We start from the raw sequence: 21,316 nt of genomic DNA, 5'->3' as shown, positions 1-21,316 counted from the left end.
CTCTGGGCTTGGCCATCCAGCCAGTTTTTTTCCCAGCAAAGAGTACACCTGTCCAAGCCATGAGCTGCCAGCTTCTCTAGGAAGATGCTCTGGGAGACAGCGTCAAAGGCTTTGCAGAAGTGTAGGTAGACAACATCCACAGCCTTTCCCTCATCCACTAGGCGGGTCCCTGGTCGCAGAAGGAGATCAGGTTGGTCAGACAGGACCTGCCTTTCATGAAGCCATGCTGGCTGGGCCTGATCGCCTGGCTGTCCTGCATTTGCCTGGTGAGTGCCCTCAAGATGAACCACTCCATAACCTTCCCTGGTATTGAGGTCAGGCTGACAGGCCTGTAGTTCCCTGGATCCTCCTTCTGGCCCTTCTTGTAGATGGGCATTGCATCGGCAAGCTTCCAGTCATCTGGGACCTCCCCTGTTAACCAGGACTGCTGGTAAATGATGGAGAGTGGCTCTTACACGTTATTTTGGAGAAGTAATCGGACAGGTCACAGCTTTATAGACGGACAGGTTTCTTCAATGTGCTAGTTATCAAAGCCTGAACTTTGCAAAAGTAGCCACTTGACCTTTCATAGGGATTCACAGGTAGGGGGCTTCTTCTGTCTTGGATGTTGAGTGTGTTTTAAGGGCATCTCTTCTTTCCAAAATCCTAGTCTTCCATTTGATTGCATCTAATTTTGTGTTGCCAGTCATGCATGGATAGTATTTTTTTAGCCCAAAGCGTTGTTTCTGTTCAAAAAGTTGCATAAGTTGCATGGCAGCAAAGTCTGCCAAATCTCTCATATTAGAACTAAAATATTGCAGTGCCTTTAAATATTGAGTGGAACCTAACTGTGTTTTGGCCCACTGCTTGCACCCTGAAGAGAAACGGTGATCTACTGAAGCCGTGTACAGAGCTCTTCAAGTATGTATAAATTCTGTAGCTCATCTCGGAAAGACTGATGCATTGCGCACTGGCTGTTTAATGTCAGGAAAAAAGGATAATGGACGGTCCCGCTCCACCTTCCATTGCCAGAGCACTGGCCTTTGCATCTGTGACAAGAAGAGAGATCAAATACCACGCGTGCCGTCTGATCATTTGTTTCCACAGTAAAATATATGTATTACCTGATTCTGTTTTGGAAGCTCTCTTAGATCCAGGAGTAATACCTACTATTTTTGAGTTGCTGAACTTCAGAAGCAGATGAATGGTTGTCTATGCTGAGTAAAATATATGTTCATGCTCACTGTTATTTTTTTTTTAATAAAACTAAGAGAGATTAAACAACAGGAAGTGGTTATAGCAGCTGACTTCTTTTATCTTATGTACTGATATCTGTAAATCCAGTAGAATTTCCAGTCGAAAAGTGTTTGTTTTCTTGTTGCCGTCTGTCCAGCAAACAAGGGGCTGCAAGGACTTTTTTTTTTTTAACAGTATAGTAGTGGAGTGATATTATTCTTTTCTCCCCCACCACCCCCCCACCACCCCCTTTTGCAGTTGTATTTCTTATTTGTAGGTGACACCTCTCTCCATAATTTCCACTATATTTAGGAACCTGTGCTCTTAAGGCTTAATGTAGTGCCATTAGGTAGATCATTCTTCAGTTCTCCAGCACTGGATTCTTCCTCTGGAAAGCTCTTTTTTTCAGAATTGTTTTTCTCAGCTAGAGAACTTCATACTTCAAGGGCAGGCTTATCCGTACAACTTTTCCATTTTGGCAAAGTGTGAACAAAAAAAAAAAAAAGACAAACAACAAACCAACAAACCACAAACACCACCACCCCCATATATCTAACCAAATACAGGTTTCCTGATATTCTGCCCCCCTCCAAAATCATACTACAATCTTGGAGAATTTAAGTTTAGTATAGCTGTTATTATACAAAAAGCCACGCTGAAACTTCCAAGTTAGTAAACCCATGCTGAGTTGCAGATTAATTTATTTTTTTTACTTTTAAATTTTGTTTTATTTTATGAGAAGAACATCAGTTCAATTTCTTAATTTTTGAGAGTAATCTTTTAGCCTCTTAAAAGATCTTAAGTCTCTCAGAGGTGCACACTTTGGTGGCTTTTCTCCATTCTTTCCCAGTGACTTTTTGATGAGCTACAGTGCAGAGCTGGTGGTACATGCTGAAAAGGAGAATGAGAAATTCTAGTCTGAAACTATATGCATATTCTGTATAAGGCAGTGTGACAACAGTTCAGGTGATTTGTTACTTTGCTGCCTTGTTTATCTTTTTCCCCGATTCTTGCATTGCTTAAGGTAATTGCTGTTGTGTTTGGATTTAATGACTGTGCTTTGGCACAGTTTATATGAAGTACAGTCCTTGTTTGACTTGCGAGCATTGAGAACAATGATGATAATGATAATAGGACTAATACTTATCTAAAGATCAACAAAATATGTTTTGGGACATAGTGGTATGAATAAGGAGGACAGAATAGCTCTTTTCTATTGTAACTCAGTTTGCTTTAGTAGGTTGAAAATAACCTCTTTATTTTTCCTTTGAGAAACGTTCCCCTGGGTGTTACTGAAAAAATACGTAGTGATGAAAACATTCTTCCTGCTTGTGGAAATGTCAAAGCTGGTCCTTTTTAGTATCTATTTGTAGATTTTAGATACAATTTGTATATTCTAGATATATTTGTGGGTCTAGAGAGTGTATATGAGATCCTGTGGAAGCAAACAGAATAATATATGTAGGCAAGTTCTAGAAAAAGATACCTGAACAGTAACTGAAGTTTTTCAAGATGCTATTTCTATATGCTATGTTTTCTGTCCTTTTTTTGTTCCCCTACACCAGTGCATTACAATTCAGATCTTTCAGCAAATGGGCCGTTCTGTCTGTGAAGCAGCTCACAGCACCCGATCCCTGTGCAGCTTCAGGCCATTCTGCTCACCTAGTTTATTCTAATGAACTACTCCATTCCTTTTGTTTGTGGATCTTGGTGCTCAGAATGAGTTCAGATTAATCACAAACAATGCAGTTTAAGTAATCTTGCTACAACAAGTGTAGGTAGCTGCCAGACTAAACTTCACCCTTTCATTCCTGTATATACTAGGTTTTCCAGGAAACGGCAACAACAAAAAGCCCTTTTCTGTCACGAGTGTTCCTGCATACAAATCCTTACCGATACTGTCATTAGTGCTTATAATAGAATCAAGTTCAAGGACAGTGGAATGGACTTGTCTGGGTAGGTTGTGCAGCCACAAAATACAGATGTGATTACTCTTCCCAGACTTCACTGTTGCTGTTTGCATCTCAGGCTTGAGTAGGGACACCTCGGAAACATACTATGTGGAAAAGAAGCCTGTAGTTCTGTCTAGTGCTGGAAGATGTGCAGAAATAAGTTTGAAATTTTACTTCTAGTTGAAGATGTGTTAGGTAGACCTTGGGAGCGCCCTTCAGAGCAACCTACATAGTAGACTGGCTTTCAGAAGATCTGGGTTTGTTTTTTCCATGGTGCTGTTTTAGATCTTAGCTCCGTCAAACTAATCTTTGTAGCCTTTTCACAAGTTTTCATGGCTTCAGCTCAAAATTTTTGCAAGATTTCAAAAACCAGCAAGAAACCAGATTTATCTGCCCTTTGACTGGAAGCCTTTGTGTCACCAGCCAAGCGTGCTGCAAAAGCAGTATTTGGGGGTAGGAGTAAGACACGGGGGGGACAGCGTGCCTGTTTTGAAGCCTTCTCAGGAAATGAGGGAGAAGATCATGATCACATATCAGACTTTTTATTAAAACTGTCATGAAGCCATTTCTGCGTTACAGACCAATATGGTTGCGTTGCTTAGTTTCATGTTTACTAAATAAAGCTAGATGATAAACTCGCAGAAGCTGGTATCTCTTTTTCCCTCGGAGTGCAATGTGGTGGTATCTGTAATAGAAAATTCCTATTTTATCCAGTATCTTTTTCCCGTAATCCCTTTCTAAATTAGGGCGATGTTAGTATAGTCCTTCTTAATCAGCTATGCATAGATTTCATTTTTTGCCCCTCTTTTAAAATTTAAAAAAAAAAAAAAACCAAACCCAAAAACCCACAAAAAAAAAACTGCTAGAATTTTTTCCAGGCCTTCATGTCGTCTTTCTGCGTGAACAAATGGTACCCAGTCCTTAATATTCCTCCTAAGGTGAGGTTTTCCAGACTGCACATGCACACTCTAATAATTGCTTTCTGTACTGCTGACAATTACAGTGTATCCTGTATTAACAGCAGTTCAGAAGTTCACTAGCAAATGTTGGTTTTCTTTTACTGCAGCTGTTGGGGATGAACACAAATGTACAGTGATACAGCAGCATACTATCTGCAGTGCGATAACAGCATATATTAAATGTGATCTGTTAACATGCTGAAGCTAAACTCTCTTTTATACTTGTAATATTCTTTGCTTTTTCAATGTGTTTTCCTCTCAGAAGCTTTCAGACTTGAAGTTCAGTCCATAGGGTGCTGCTGGTTCTTTGCTCGTGGCTTCTTTCGACAGCTGCGATTTGCCTTTTGAGATTCAGTAATAGAGTTCCTGAAGACATGACAATTTCATACGAAAACAATTTGTCAGCACTCAAAATGGGTATGGGAGTTACACTATAGATGTACTGTGCCTAAACTGGCACCCAAATAAATTTGCTTTTGTTGTAAATGCCAGCTGCCCTTCTCCTCTAGGAGTTTGATCCCTGAGGAGGGGGTGGTAGAGCTCGTTAGAAGCAGATGCTTCCTTTGTGCGGTGGGCTCAGGGCTGCCGCCTTTGTGTGGTTCCCCTTCTTCCCTTGTTTCCACCGTGTTCCCGCTTTTCTGCTTCGAACGGTGAAGCCAATAATGTCTTGATGTGTCCATACATCAGCTCAGTCTTGCCAGGCCTATTGCAAATGTCTCCTCGGCCCCCAGAGAAGGTACTACGGGGTAGATACTCCAGCCAGATCCAAAGTCACTAAACCAACAGTGCAATTGCTGGCCAGTAGGATAGGCTGAACTGATTCAGAGCATTAGTGGATAAGAAAAACCCTGACTATAGAGAAGACACGTACAAGGAAAATATTTGTGCAAAGTTAAAATTCAGAAACTACAGTAAAATTATCAAATTCAGCTTGTCTACGGTCCTTCAAAGCTAGACTTGGCAGCAGAAGAAAAGGAATGGCACGTATGAGATAAATCCAGGACTTCTGCTTTATTGCACTGACAGAACCAAATTGTTCAATCTGTTGCCTCATCTGTTTCTTGCCATAGCTGGGAGTTGTAAAGGTCAGGCCATCGCAGCACAAAGAATATAATAGTTAACATACTGCATCTCGCAGTGTTACCAGCTGGCTAGTGCATTTCTCCCATTGAACATCCAGGCTCTTTCCCAAAAAGCGTAAGCAGCATCCTCTGCCTATTTTGGGAATGCGTCAAAGTCAAAAGTTTCTGAAGGTGGTAATGTGGGATGCCCAGTATGGTCAGCACTGCGCTCCACGGATGTGCTGTGCGGCACTTCAAGAGGGCTGCAGCAATTTCCAGTTTGAAATAATTCTCATCACCCTGAGAAGTGCAACTTTTTTTGGTCCCTGTGCAGTTGGGTCTGTTTACTGAGAAAAATTACCGTACTGTCCGTTGTGTGTGTTTGACGGGGTGTTAAAATGACTGCTATGGAAGTCCTTTTCTGTTTAAATTTGATCTTCAGGATGATGTCTAATGTACCTGTCCCTCTTGGAAAATATCAGATGGGTGCACAGGCACAGTAAATGTGCTCTGTCATCCTCCTGACCCTTTCTCAGTTTTGAAGCGAGTCCTCTGATTCTTTAGCTCTTCTTTCCTCCCCCTCTGTTTTTCCATATTTTTAATAAGTGTTAAATGATGAAGATTAATGACACGCTCTTGGCAGTGTTTGACAAGATAAAACCAGAAGTAATAGCCAGTTATTTCTCCCTTCCAGTATTTTGTTAATGGTTTTGCATCCTAACAACCCTTCACCTTTGCAGAAACTAGATTGGTCATTCACATCACATTAAAACTAAAAGTAAGCTCCCCCTACAGGTGCCTCAGTCTTAATATTTGCTGGGTTTTGCTGCAGGTTGTCTGTAGGCATTGGTGAATCAATTACATTTGTTATTTAAAAGACAATTAAATTGAGAAGTTTAGAAACTTTTATTTGTAAGAATATTTGGGACAGCAACAAAAAATTAATCACTTGGTATCAGGGTAGGTTAAGCCAGTCTGTTGGTCTGTTATGGTCTAAACCAGCACGTTTAATACAGACTGCATCAGTGCTTTGGCTTCCAAACCACACTTGGCTTTTATGGCCTGGAGCTTGCACATTGGCCATCGTGGTTGATCCCAGTGTGTATGTTGGGCACGCATGGTGGGAAGGGGGGTTGTGCCCCTGGCCCTTCTGAGAGCGGGAGCGCTTGGTTATTGAGCTGTGACAAAGACCGAAGCTCTTTCACGCTGCAGCTGGTGACTGGGTGGGACCACACAGTGAAAAACCAGCACTGCCCTTGGAGATTAGGGACTGTTGCCTCACACCTACTGGTCTTAATTCCAGTTGCTCGCTTGGCAAATCAGAATGACAAAATACACTATTTTAGCATAGCGTGTCTTATACGTCAGTGCTTTGTGCTAAGAAGCTATGTCGCAGATGAAAGCTAAGGGAAAAGAGGTTGATAGTTTAAAACTGAATTTATTAGTTGGATTTAGGTTTCTGACATGTACAAACTGCTTTTTTTGGCGCGTGTGGCAACATAAGAGACAAAAATGCCTTTTGGTAAATTCTGCTAGCTGAAACTTCTTGTTTGGTTAATGTTGTAACTAAATCTTTCCTATTCAATATTTGTCTCTGCTATTGCTATTCAGGGAAAAGTATTGCTGTAACTTGTCCTTTATATCTTCAAATCTTGATAAGTTATCCAAATTGCTGTTTGACTTAACAGAAGATCTTTGTTTTATGTTTCAACATTTACTTGGAATGCTTGTGAACTTTAAATGTTTTATTTCTTTATTTAAAAAAAAAAAAAAAAGGAGGGGAGAGGTTATATTGATGCAAGTGGTGTATGATCTTTTAGTACATCCTGGTTTTGACTGTTCATGCATCTCATCCTTCAGAATGCCATTTAACTGTGATTTACTTTTCATTCCTAAAAGGTGCCATACTTGGCAGATCAGAAACACAAGAGTGTATCTACTACAACGCTAATTGGGAAAAAGATAAAACAAATCGCAGTGGTATTGAACCTTGTTATGGTGATAAAGATAAAAGACGACACTGTTTTGCTACGTGGAAGAATATTTCTGGATCAATTGAAATTGTGAAGCAAGGTTGCTGGCTAGATGACATCAATTGTTATGACAGGTAAGTGAGTTTTCCTATAAATTTAAAATTTATTTGTAATTTTAACCCATTTTGCCTGTCCATAATTTATACGACCTCCCCTTTGCAAACAGTACTTGAGACAAACGATGTACAGTAGTCTATGAATAGTTACCTTGTTCCCAGAGGCGCGCACGCATACACATGCTTCTTTCTGCTCAGGTACCTGTATGTAGCGACCTGACTTCATCTAAGTATTTTGTCTTGTTTGCAGAATAGAATGTTCTACCTTCTCTTATTTACTTAATATATGTTAAAACCCAGGTGTTCAATTTGTTCTTTTTTAGGCCATTAATAATATATTTTCTAATGACTTGTTATTGCCAAACAATGCAAGTATAGCTATTGAAACCAGAGTGCAAAATTCTGTAGTTCACTTTTCCAAAGTCTTTGGGGTAGGGAAGTCAGCACATTGTGTCTGTTCTTTAATTAAACGTGGAAGTATTTTTTGCTGATTTATTAAAAAAGCTCACCTCAGTGGCAGCTCTAAGAGCCATTGAATATTCTAAAATTCCAGCCATTTTTTTAATAACAGATGGTGTAGCAAGTACCCGTGAGCAGTAACAGCAGGACTTGGGTTTTGTTAGATACTGGCTGAATAAAGGTCATGACTCTCTTAAGAAATGGTACGATAGTTCTTTAAAGTCCTATATGAAGTTTTATTTGACTAAAACAGTTATTGTCTGGAAAAGGAGAGAATTAAGAAACTAAATGTGTAATAGATCTTCGTTAAAATGTATTTAGAAATTATTTTTAGTATTATTTTAAAAAATTTTCCTTTTGTGTTTCTTAAATGTTGAATGATTAGAAGAAATCATTACGATCATTTCTACCAAATTTTCCCCCCCCATAAGGCCGTTGGCTCCTTCAGTGACAGTTTAAAGCTAAGTTGAACAGTAGTTCTGATTTATCTGCTTCTCAGAAGTGGCAAAGCATCTGCAGCTCGCTTGCACAGCATGATTGAAGTTTGGCTATGCTAGAAGGCAAAGGACAATTTTAAAGAAATCTTATTTGTTCCTACTAGTATCTAGGAACTGTAAGTCACTCAGGATGGGAAAGTACTTTGGTTTTTTTGTTTGATTGGGGTTTTTTAAATCCACTCTTAGTTGTAGCTTTGCAGAAGTGGGGGTATTTACAAATACCAAGTTTATTTCTGCTAAATGTTAAATTTTAGGATGGAAAAAGAATTTTTCAGTTTGGATATAGAATTGGGCTCTGTAGCATTGTTATCTTCGAGTTACATGTGTATCTTTGAACAGGCTAAAAAAATTAGTATAAATTCTCCTTCGAGCAAAGAAAAGAAGTGGGAAGAAGATATAAAATGCAGGGAGGACATTAAGGAAATAGTTGAAAACTGAGTAAAAGTTTTTCTGGCTCGGAGACCTCATTAACTGCAGCTTGTTATAAGAATGCACGCTGCTGTGCCGTGTAAAATACCCTTTAAACAACATCTTATCTCTCGGAGTGAAGAGTGGCTTACTGAACAGTTAGAGTACACTGAACTCCAAACAACTGCTGATTAAGAACACCGAAGAATAAATGTTTTATGGAAGTTACAATAGAGTGTAATAGTAATAGCTGGTTCCATAAAATAACCTAATTTTTGAAGATGAACCCAAAAATCTTTTGACCATCTTCAGCTGTATTTAAAACACTCAACTATTTCTGCAGGATTTTAAAATTCTTCTCTTTCTGCTGCTAACTTGACTCCTGCATGACTCCTCTTTTTCTTTCCTGACTTGAATAGTTTCAGCTTATTTGTTAATAGAAGTCCTTTCCTGCAGTTAATTCTTAGAGTGGAATAAGCCCTGTCCATGAACATAATGTAGGCAGGAGAAATTGCAGAAATTTTGCCTTTTCTTCTAAAAATAAAATAAAATTTTAACATTTTCCTTCCCACTTACCTCCAACCCATGCAACCCTGTACTGTGAGTTTATGGTTAAACACCAGCGTTTGATCGTTTATTCTGTTTAAATCTAGATCATGAACTTCAGTATTTTTGTCAGCTTTTGAAATACATCCAGTCAGTGGTTTTCTTTGCTATTTTTAAGACAAAGTTTAAAAATGCACTGTTTCAGTTTTCATATTGCAGTGGCATATCATTAATATTAAATGATGAACAAAATTTTAATTTGGTTCTTCAGATTCAAGTCCTAGCTGGGTAGTACATTATCCTGGATGATTAAATGAAGTTCAATTTAAATTTTAAATGTGAGCATATGTTTTTCTCTTGAACAACCCCCCCAACTTAAGATTAATAAATTTTTTATTATTATCTTTTATAGGAATGATTGCATAGAGAAGAAAGACAGCCCCGAGGTGTTTTTCTGTTGTTGTGAAGGCAACATGTGTAACGAACGCTTTTTCTACTTTCCTGAAATGGAGGTCACGCAACGTAAGTTAGCCCAACACGTTTGTAAAGGAACCGCTTAGCAGGGTTCAGAAACATTTAACATTGTGCATGTTCAGGAGATAAGGCTTTTCAAAATGTGGTCAGTTTTTCCTGCCAGAAGGTTTCTGATTCCCGAATGATAGAGCGCTGTGTGCATTCACATAAAGAGCCTAGAAAATTGCCAGTTCATTTTCTTCAACTTTGAAAGGTCTCTATAGTAGGAGTAATTTAAATTGATAAAAGGTACTTCAGCTCTTTTCTAAGGGTGAGGAGGGAGGATAATCTGAAATAATTGGCTGTTTTAAGATACAGAAGTTAGTGTCAAATCTTACCTTAATTGTATAGTTAAGCTTCTGTAAGTGTCTATAAATTGTTGGGCTAAAAGCCATATCATCCTTATATACATGTACCAGCCTATGAATGTTCCTCTTCTTGAAACAGCGCTCTTGCTATTTCTTTGAACTAATTGCACCTTTGAGTTTCTCTGTACATCGACACAGTAAACTTTAAAAAAGGGGAAAGAATTTTCTCCCAGGTTACAAAGAAAATCAGATGGGCAGATTTCACAAATAATTGTTTTAAAAAACAATAACTAAAAGATTATTTGATTATTCTTGCATATCTTCTTCCAGTCAAGAATCTAATCTGTGTTGGAAAACTGAATAATGTTAATAACTGAACTGAAAACAGCAAATGTCTTGTGTACCAAATAGCCAGAGGAAGTTGTTTATGAAATTAAATAACGTTTTCTGTGAGATTAAAATAGCCTTTGTTGACCCAAGAGATATTCTTGTCATTTTTGTCAGTGATACTGCTAAGGGAATAATTGACATTCTTCACTGATGGAAACCTCTCTTGCCGCAGGGGTCTGTGGCTGCCCCTGCTCCGGCTGCCTCAGAAGCAGGGCTTCTCTGGAGCCTGTCTGGAGGTCCTATGGACGAGTCTTCAGCTAGGGAGCTTTTACTTCCAGCAAACCAACTGTGCATAGAAATGTTGGCAGATTATTTCTGGCCTATTCTATGTATTAACAACATTTATTGTAGACATTCCGAAGACTAAACCTTTGTATTGATTCTTTTTTCATTCATTAGGTGATGGCATTCTTGCAATATTTTTAAAATACCGACACCTCTTAGACACTGGAGGTAGGCGGAGCTTAGAAGCACAAAAAAGTTAGATGTGTAAATCTGGGGATCTAAGTTATTTCTGCGCTTTCCAAAATGCTCTTTTTAAATAACTGTCTGTTCTAGAGTACACTATTTAACCCAAGTATTTTTAGCCTGTTGTGCTGATTGCAGGAGTTTTTAGAAAATCAGGATGCCAGCCATTTCAAACGTTGGATGATTTTTGTTTCTTACAAGCTGTGTCCTTTTTTTCTTTCTACAGCAACTTCCAATCCTGTGACACCTAAGCCACCTCTGTTCAATACCTTGCTTTATTCTTTGGTGCCTATAATGGGAATTGCAGTGATTGTGCTCTTTTCGTTCTGGATGTACAGACATCACAAGCTAGCGTATCCTCCAGTTCTCGTTCCAACTCAAGTAAGTCGCTGCATTATGATTATGGTTTTTTGAATGGTAAGACCATTTTGTGAAGAGGAGAGGAAGGGGTGTGCATCTGTCATGTGGCTGAAGTCTTCTGTTACTTTCCTGGTTTAGAGGTGCAAATGCTTGCTAGCCGCAAAAGCAGAAAATTAAGCTTTACTTAAATGGCCTTATCTCCTTTAATTGGCATTTGATGAACGTATGAGCAACTACTTAATGTTTTTACACGTCTGTGTGTTTGGGAGGAGAAAAACTAAACACAACTTGAGATGGCAAAGATGCAGTACTGCTGGAGAGCCGTGGGAAGTTTGGACTCCCACATAGTTAAAAGGACTACTTGTCCAAAAGTTGCGTACAGCTGCACTTGTGTTTGAGCTGTACTTGTGGTTGAGCTTTATGTAATGCTTACCTTAAAACAAAAATGAAGGAGACATGCTAATTCATAATGGCAATTTGCAGTGCATAGAATATAGTAACTACAAGAAGAGCATGGAACTGGGATAGAGGTATCAGTTAAAGGGAACGTAAAGAAAATCTTTAGCTGAAGCATAGTTCCAGGGCTTAGCTCAGCTCGTGGCCTTACTGTGATTCCTGTCATCTTTTTCCTCTTACTTGTTTATGCGTTTTGTGTTTTGTCTTAAAATGTTTCAGTTTTAGCAGTGTTTGTGTTTTACTTTGAAAATATTATGAGATTGTGGATTCCAAACATGAAACATAAACTGGCCGTGTTGATCAAAACAAACCTTGTTTTTGGCTGCATGTTCATAGTTCCTGCTGTTGTCAGGCTCCAGCTGATTCTGTAGGTGTAGTTAGCGTTAATACTAGAACTCCTCTTCCTTCAGTGGTGTCTAGAGACTCAGCTGAGATTAGAAGGCCTTTATGAAAGGAGTTAAGACAAGAAACTCTTCAGGCCGAAGTAGCAAAGATGAACAAAATGTGGTAGTGGAAGTGGCAAAGTGAAGGACTTACCGAGGTCCCGCAACACTCTGCTTTTTGCAGTAGGAATTGAACTTAAGCTTCCTCACTCAGTGCAGCGACCAGTCAGGATACATTGCCTCTCATACAGTGATGATATGATGATGCTGTTCATAATTAAATAAAACGAAAACACTTGTTACTTTCAGTACGATTGTACTTAAAAATAATTTACATGTATTTGCTCTGTACTGCCAGCTTCTGTGACATTTTTGGTGTTACTGCTTGACTTCAGGGTGTTCTAGGAAGCATTATTGCCTGTGGTTGATAAATAAAATTGTTTTGGTTTTAGTTTTGTAGTAATAGATAAGAAAAACTTGGGGGGAGGCAGTGGGCATATGTTCTTGCCAAACGAAAAGAACATAATTTAGAGGAGAAAAGTATGTTTCCTGTCCTTGCAGAAAGTATTGCAGATCCTCAAACTTCATGCAATCTGTTAGCATAATTATTTCATCCATCTCAATTTTTATGTATTTGGGACTTTCCATCAACCTAGTAGTCTTCACTGTAAGATTAAATTCATAACTGCTAGTTGTGTGAATAATTTCATCATGTAATTTCCTTTGTAGACTTAGAGAAATTAAATAAGTAGAGGATAAAGTGATAGAAAATCAAGCAAATGTTAAATATGTGCAAGATACCAAGAACTTGAATTTTTATGTTCTTCCTCCTTCTTATTGCAATTCTTTTCTTGCATGGTTTATGTTTGGTGCAGGAGTGGACACGTCATAAATTTTTAATAAATAGGGTAATAACCTGTTTTGTTAATGCTCAGATTGTATCTGTTGGGATAAGTATGTGTTGGTGCTTGAGCTAGTTATGGTGTAATAACATTTTCTTATCTTGTGGTGAATAGGCATTAAGGTTTGATGTGGAAAGTCAGGAAAAGCTACTTCTGCCTGAAAAACTATACATTCTATTTCCATAATAATGTAATTTAAATATTCTCCCATATGCAGCAGAGCAGTATTTCCCACTTTAAATTTGATTAAAGATGATTTGAACAGGAGGCAGAGGAAGCAGGAAGAGAGGGAAAAGTATTAGTAATTTTATAACCACGAAGCAAACATTTAAATATTTATGCAATTAATATAGTAAATATTAATATTATATTTAATAATTAGGGCATGAGTAGAGTTCGTAGGCGAAAGGATTCCTTCCTAAATCTTCCCGTAGCAAATGGTAGAATGGGGCAGGTCAGATGTACAGCAGATACTCCCTAGGAAACAGGGATTTCTGTATGAGATACAGATAAAGGATATCTCGTTTTACTTGGTTTATTCCCGGAAGGTGTTGGCAGTACTTGGGTGCAGTACGCCCTGGTACTAATCTTTCTTCCAGTAGAAGTTAAAGGATACATGAGGAATAAGCAAACGATATAAAAATGAGGAAACATGGAAGAATGAGAAATTTTGAAAGAATTAGGAGACAACGGGATAAGTAAATAAAAAAATCAGAGGACAAAAGGAAAAGGAATTGTTTGGAAAATTTCAAAGAAAGGAAGAAATATGCTAGGAGAAATTTTTTTAACCTGTAGCAAAATATAAAGGACAAATGTCTAAGAAAATGCAAGCAACTTCATTTTCTCGTGAATCAATTTGACTTTCAAAGTACATGCATGCACCTACCAGGCAGGCAGTTCCTACACAAACTGAGCTCAGTTCACAGCTCTGTGGATTAACTTCACTTTACACATTCTCTTTGAATGTACAAAAAATTACTTCAAAATTTCATGTAGTAGGGTTAGTTTATATGTTTGGTTTAAGACTGGAAAGCAGCAGATATTCTTGTTTGCTCCTTACACATTTCATTGTTGCTTTCTTTCAGGTGTGTGAGTAGAGAGGTCAAGGGGGTTACTAGAATAGGGGACTGCTGAGATGCTCCTTGCCGGTACCCGAGTCGGAAGCGCTCAGCGGGTCCCGAGGCGCGGGTCCGGGACAGCCACGGCAGAGCTGTGCGCTCCGAGGTGCTGCTGCCCACGCAGGGACCTGTCGTTGCTCCTGCTGCTCCCATTAGTCTTGGCCTACATGGCCTATGTACTTCTTTGCCTCTTGTGTGTGCTGTTAACTATGCCTCGCTTTATTGTGTGGGTGCTGCCTAGTTCGAGCTGACTCTCAAATTCTATAAAATCTGTCGCTATTTAAATTCTTAAATGAGTTATTAACAAATTAAGTTTGCTAAATACATGTGTCTGTATGTAAAATGCTTTGAAAGAACTGGTTAATGTTGTTATTTATATTTGATGTAATCATGCAGCAAATGCGTATTCTGATCAAATTTACCAAAGAATGGATTAGTACTTGAAATATTTGAATCTGTGTATTTTTATATATGAAAGAGTTACTCTCATCTGGTTAATTTTCACTTAGCAGCACCAGGTATACTGAAAATGAAACGCTGTTGTTGTGGACAAAGGCTTTAACTCTCAAATTAGGTATAGTTTAGATTTTCCCACAGGGAAATATTGTACTGCTAATATTCATAGTAGAAATATGAATGCAGATGGCAAGGAGTTGGTATGTTATGCTCATTTATTTATTATTTTTAAAATCTCTTGAGCTTGGGCCAGAGTTGTCACTCAATGCTAATTACAGCTATGGTGTTACCACTCTGTCATCCCATAGATAGGACCATAACCTATTTTATAGCATAACTGACACAAGTAACACTTTTGGTTTTTATCAGTTCACAGAGCTGTTGCTCCCAACGTTTTACATCCATACTGTGCAAAGAGAGACTAACCTCTTGTACTCTTTGTCGAGTGCCCAGGTTACGAATATCTTCTTGGATCAGAGTTGCTTTTTTGGTTTTGTCTTGTTTTTAATGTAAAAGTCATATGTCGAGAGGGTTGGAAAAAAGCGTTACATATTCACATATTGTCTTCATAACCTATTTTTGGGCTTTCTTCTGAAATGTTTGAAATTACTTCGGTCAAAGATGCTTCATGTTTTCCATCACTAAGCACAAGAAAGCCCTGATTTAGGCCTCTTTGGTGTTCCAGACATTTAAAAACTCAGAGTGGACAGATCCCATCTATTAAAGTGTCCATAAAAGCAAGCTTAGTTGCTAGGATCTCTCCTCAGAGGCGAGGGTTACACAGTTGAAAAATACGACTACATCTTCTGCTTTTAATCTCCTGTATATCACTTCTGTTAAGCTTTTCACCCAGTATTCCCTATACTGAGCACAGTCATCTTTTATGTGCTTCATTTTTGGATTTTTTTTACCCCATATAGATGAACCACACTAGTCCTGTATCTATGGAGAACGTCCCTTGTCTTCAAAGTCATGTGCTAGGTGAACCAAGAATTAATAACAATTGAAGCACATGTATCAAATATAAAGAGATGTTGATCTTATCCCTCTGGTCTCAAGGTTTTTGGAGCATAAAAAAATACTCTGATTTTTTGGTTGCTGGCGATTTGGGTATGGCTCCCTTCACTAGCATACCATAATAGTTTTTCTTCAGTGTATCTTTTCCTGAAGACACTCAAGTATGACTAGATCTCTGTAGCTATCTCATGGTTTTGATATTTCCGTTTCAGCTGTAAGACATTAGAATTTAAAACAGTATCATATTACGTGAGGTGAATAATGATGAAGGAGAAAAGTCTCTAACATAGGCAGATGCAAGACATTCTGAACTACTGACCGCAGGTCCTGCTGCATGTGTAGCAGTGGAAAAACAAATTTGGTGTTGGAAAGTAATAAGGAAAGAACATGTAACAAAACAAGCCCTGCTCTTTGCGGCAGTTTTTGCCCTCAGACATCTGGTCTAGGCCACCAGACCTGTGCCAAGGGGTTTGGTGAGCGTGTGTGTGTGTAACTTGAATGGCTTGTTTTCAGTGAGATAGTTTTGGAAAATTTTTATGGCTGGCATTGGAAAAGATTTTAATTTGTTTGTTTTGTTCTCTAAATTAACTTCTAGCACGTGAAATAATGTACCTGGTGCACTTAAAATTTCAGGGATACTCTTTATCCCTTTGGCACACTGGGAAAATTGCAGTTGGCTGCTGAAGAAGAATGAAGAATTAAATCAAGTGTTCAGGTTTTTCCAATTTTTGTCTTCCAGCTGCATTTTTATCTTATTGTGGTTACAGATATTTTAATAGAATCATTATAACACTTGAAAAAAATGAAGAATAAGAAGGGGAGAGGTGTTTTTACAAGGACTTGGTCCAAACTTAGGAAGATTAATAGCTACTTCAAAAAATACGTGGAGGAGAAGCCAGACGCTTATATGAAATGGGAAAAGAGATCGATCGATAAAGAAAAGGTGGAGCTCAGAAAGAGGAAGAATAATAATAAAGAAAGTCTGAGTTAGAGCTTGTGGCTAGCTAGGAAGGAGTTATAGTTGGGTATGTATCAGTGGCTAATGAATGATTAACGTGTAATGAGTGGCAGTGTTGGTATTAGGAATAGCTGGACGATCTCAAGATTTGGACTGCTAGATGTGTGCATGATTTCATTCTCTAATAACCGCACTGATAAGACTCCGGAGTAATAAGAATTTCTTTTAGAACTGACTCCAATCAACAGCTGGAATGGCACAGGAGGATGATCTAGTGCTGATCCTTTGTGGTTCAGCGAGGCACAACTGTGATACGGTTGTTACAGGGAAAAAAAAAAACAGGCTCACAAATATAGGGGTACTGTGAGGAAGTGGTAGGAAAGTTTCTATAGGTAAGTGGTCCTTAATGTGTAGTAGGTAAATAGCGTGTAACTCTCTGAAGAATTCATAGGCTATTACAATGCAAGTAGTTCCTTAAAATCTTTAACAGAGGGAAGGGTTTGTATGACAGGTAACTGAAAAACAAGTACCCAAAGCAATGCATGCTTTTCCAGCGCTCCCTGTACAACTAGACTTCCAAAACTTTGGTTCTAAATCTTGACAGCTTTTTTTTAAAAAAAATTATTTTTCAAAGTACTTTCCAGAATCGCCTATTTGCTTTCAGGATGAGCTGTCTCCATTTAAATAAACCATAAACGCAGCTGTATTTTTTTTTTTATCTTCAAGAGGTAAACAAATCCAGACTTAGGGATCTTACCCCTGAATGGCAGCCTAAAGGGAACTTTATAATTAAAAGTACAATTAGAATTTTAAAAAACGTTTCAAATTTATTTCTACAGTGAACTTGAAGTTACTTTGTGCTTTTGAATTGATTCAAGCAGAGCATTGTCTTAGAAATGCTTTCAATACTATACCGTATTCCTGGCTTATTAAAAAGTTGGTTTAGTTTTAGGAGCAGGGCCTGTACAGGGTGGGTCTGAGAGGCTGGTGCAAGATGATGTGTATCCCTCTGGTAAGGCTGGATGTAGGCAGTGCCTGGTGTCTTATCCTCCTAAATGTTTGCTCGGCATATATGGATCTAACAACTGACAAGACACTGAAGGCTTTTACAGCACTACATTTAATTTACCTTGAATTTCTGTTGCTCATTCATTGTAAACAGTAATATTCAATCTACATTATCGAGACAGTGACTTTAAAATCACAGGGTCTATGATGCAAATAAATCTCTGAAAATTTTCATGCATGTCCAATTTATTAGTGTTTGGGGGAAGTTGATCCCCTTGAGAGTAATGAGAGGCATGGGAGAGGACTCTTATTTCTCAGAGCTTTGTGTTTGCAGTTTCTCATTATGGTAGGAGCAAAAAGGTTGGATTCGTGTATCTTCTTCCTTATTTCTGAGGAATTTACATAATTCTCAGGAGCTAGAGAATTTTAATAGCAAATAGGTCTGAAAAATTACTAATAAATTTTTTTACAGCCATAGGAGAGACAATCCTTGAATAACTATTTCATACAAGCAATGTTTTATAATTTCTTTAAGAGTTATGGTCTGTCCTTTGACTACCTGAGTTAGCAGAAATATGAGTACACGACGGTGTTTCTGTTACTCTCTTCGGTAGTCATTCCCTGTCAGATTCACTGATTGAGTAATACTTTATTTTGCTTGTCTGCTGTTTCTGGCAAAGGAGCATGGGGGGCTTGGAGGGGGAAGTTTTTTCAGTAACGGTGCTCATGGTTTGTGGAGTTTGTGCTGCAGAATCTCACCTGTAGTTTTTCTAAGTGTACGTGGAATAGCTGTCATTCTACTGGAATCACCAGCTTGCAGAGATTTGAAGGGGAAGATGATCAGCTACTCTGAAAACCAGTTTAAGGGTTTGGGGTTTTGGGTACTGTGGGGTTTTTTTTCCCCTTATGAAGTGCCTGGAAATATTTACAGGTCCTGAAAGAGTCTGCTTCAGACTCTTGGTGTGGGTTTTCTCTGGTGGTCGTCTGACCGATGGTGGGAGGTGGAGTGATCCTGTTGGGCTCCAGCATCCTCTAGTGCTCTGTCAGTGGCAGCAAGCTCTGCTACAGTATTTATAAATCAAACTCCCAACTAATCTATCCTTCAAGAAATACTTCAGCCTTTCTATTATTAATTATTTAGATAACTCTGAGTGTGTGCTAGAAGGTTTTCAAGTGCAGAGAAAAGCCTCTTGTTGGCCCTGCGCTCTGTATCATCCTAAGAACGTGAGGATAAAGGGTGAAGGAAAGGATGATTGCTGTTACATGGCAGCTGAATACTTCAAGTGTTTGAATTTCATGCTCTTGCAACATCTATCTGATCGAATTATAAGGGACAAAGAAAATGACTGAAGCAAAAGTAGAGGAGCAGCGAAGGTGTCTCGGAGCTTTTCTGCTTGAGTGGCAATGAGATTGTTCACTACAGAAGAGATCAAAGAAGCACAAACAAGCCTGTGTAGTTAAAATGTGTTTTAAGTTCCAGTAACAGTGCCCTGGGACTTAGATTTTTATAATGGATTTCATTCCACAGTCAGTAAACTCATGTTACTGGTTTGAAAGAATCTTGAATATTGCAATCTCCCTGTATATATGCTGGATATAGAGTTTTCAAGTTCACTTGTTCTAGTTACAACTCTAGCATGCCAGATTTATTGATTAAATTCAGTAATATAGGCCTAATATACAATGACCTATTTGTTTATAAGTTTAGGTGTAACTTAGACATTAAAAAGTTTTCGTTTTCCACAGCTAGCTAATTACAGTGAATTTAAAAAAATACAACGCTGCCCTCTACTGTACAGTTGTCAGCATAACAAGAAAGAAGTTTGCATACCTTGTGTTTGTGTGTATGTTGTTTAATTTTCTGCATGTGTTTCTAAACTGGTTTGTAGTAACGTGACTGTTTATACACTTCTAACGGCTAATTCTGGTTTTAGTTATGAGATCAATTCAGCTAATGGTCTGTATAATAATCTTTATTTTTTGCCCATTTTTCTTTGCTAACATATCAATGATGGAGTCTTTTATTTTAAATGATCTGTTATTAGTACAAGAAAGTGTTGCTAGCCCCGTGAATATTTTTGTTGTTAATTCTCAAAGAATCTGTTTTGTCTCTTTTCTTATAAGCTGTTTTTTCATCCCATTCTTGGTATAAATAGTAATTTCTTTTGCCTGTGTTTTTTTTCCCCTCTCTACAAGCACGCCTTTCATATAATGATTGAGGTAAGATGCATTGATGTTTGTTCATGCTTATGGAACTTTCTGTGGACATGTAAGAAGTTGTTTTGGTATGAATTACATTTTTTTGGTGTTTTGGACAAGAGATTTGTAAACACACCTGACTTAAACACAGATTTAGTCTGCTGTTCATAGCTTTCTTAAAACTTACTATAATTTCTCAGGCTATTGAGTGAAGTGTCTGCAGGGATTGACAATGAAATACACAGGGCATAGTCAGTTTGTGGTTCTTCATCTGCAGCCGAGCTCATGTGTGTCACTCCCGCCCTCGTGCCACATCGTAGGAGCAGTGGCGAGGGCTCTGCCAGGACTGCGTCTGCTGGGGACCCCAGTCCCTGGTGTGGGAGCAGGCCAGCCGGCAGGGACTGTGTGTCTCGCTGGACCGGGTCGCCCTGGGAGTAAACAGCGGGTCCTGCCCTCTTCTGTCCTGTCTTGGGGTATCTGTTGTCATCTCCCACCTGTGAACTGTGACTGTCTGAGTGAGGTGTGTGGTCTGCATGTTGTGAGTCTGGGTGATGTGATGGGGTTTTGTGTGATTCAGGGGCTCGGAGAAATAGATCACCTGAAGAAAAATAATCTTTCGCTATTAAGTCTTTACTTTGACTTTTTTTCACTGGCCAGAAGTTACTTTTACGTGTATTAAACTGCTGATACTTCATGTGAAACTACAAGTAACTGGAACCTGTTAATTCAGGAACTTGGTCAGTATTGCTAGGCTTCTGAATTGAATATTGAAAAAGTCAAGATTTGAGTTGTAATACAAATGCTCAACTTCTTTTGTCTCTATAGGTGTCTCATTAATAGCTGAAATGCCTTGTAAATGTAATTTAGAAGAAAATAGAATGGTGCTATTTAAATATTTCCCTGAATATCTTGCATCTGTAAAAGTTTATCCGAGTTCCTTTTACTTGTGTTACTGTTTTGCTTCAAATGAGGTAATTTCAGTTAGGGGAGAAGCTGAAGTGTCGTGCCTACAAGTAACTACTTTGTATTACTGTGGGGAAAATGTTTGTAGTGTACAATAAAACGGGATTTTGTGGGGTGAAAAAGAAAATTTGTTGCCATTTAATTTAAAAGAAATCTAGTTTGATACAAATCATAGTCAATTTTGGAATAATTACAAAACTTAAGAATTCTGACTCCTTTTACTGTATTTGGATCTTAACTTTATGGATCAGTTTGAAAATGAACTAGTCCCAAACTAAAAACGGAGGAAACAACAAAGGTAGTCATCAGAGTCTTCCAGTGAGAACTTGTCAACCATGTTCACAATGTTAAGCTGTACGATAAATGTAACCAAGGGGAAATATTGCACCATTTAACAAGGAAAACTTGCATGCGCTCTGGAAGTTTGGGAACTTGGTTATATTTTAGAATCAGGAAAGAGAGGAATGAAAGGATGAAAATGTGTCTACATAAAACCCCATTTGGGTAATTGGTCTTTTTTCCCCTTTGTGGTACCTGGTTCAGTTGCCATGAGAGATGCAACTGGAGATAAGCTCAAGTGCTGATGGACCGCAGTGGGGCAGGTCTTTAAACAATCTGTTCCGCTGGTTAT

At 38.4% G+C, this 21,316-nt stretch overlaps 1 protein-coding gene across 1 annotated transcript in view; it reads left to right on the top strand.

Moving 5' to 3' along the window:
- ACVR2A (activin A receptor type 2A) overlaps positions 1-21,316 on the top strand; it is a 70,697-nt gene that overhangs the window by 31,901 nt on the left and 17,480 nt on the right. The window contains exons 2-4 of the mRNA XM_075092787.1: positions 7,087-7,294; positions 9,599-9,708; positions 11,092-11,246. Of these exons, the coding sequence (XP_074948888.1) occupies positions 7,087-7,294; positions 9,599-9,708; positions 11,092-11,246 (473 nt within the window). The remainder of the gene's footprint in view (positions 1-7,086; positions 7,295-9,598; positions 9,709-11,091; positions 11,247-21,316) is intronic.

Source organism: Phalacrocorax aristotelis, chromosome 5 (genome assembly GCF_949628215.1).
Source record: "Phalacrocorax aristotelis chromosome 5, bGulAri2.1, whole genome shotgun sequence".
Lineage (NCBI taxonomy): Eukaryota > Metazoa > Chordata > Aves > Suliformes > Phalacrocoracidae > Phalacrocorax > Phalacrocorax aristotelis.
Note: the sequence above shows the minus strand (reverse complement) of the source record. Positions and strands in the feature narration are given on the sequence as shown.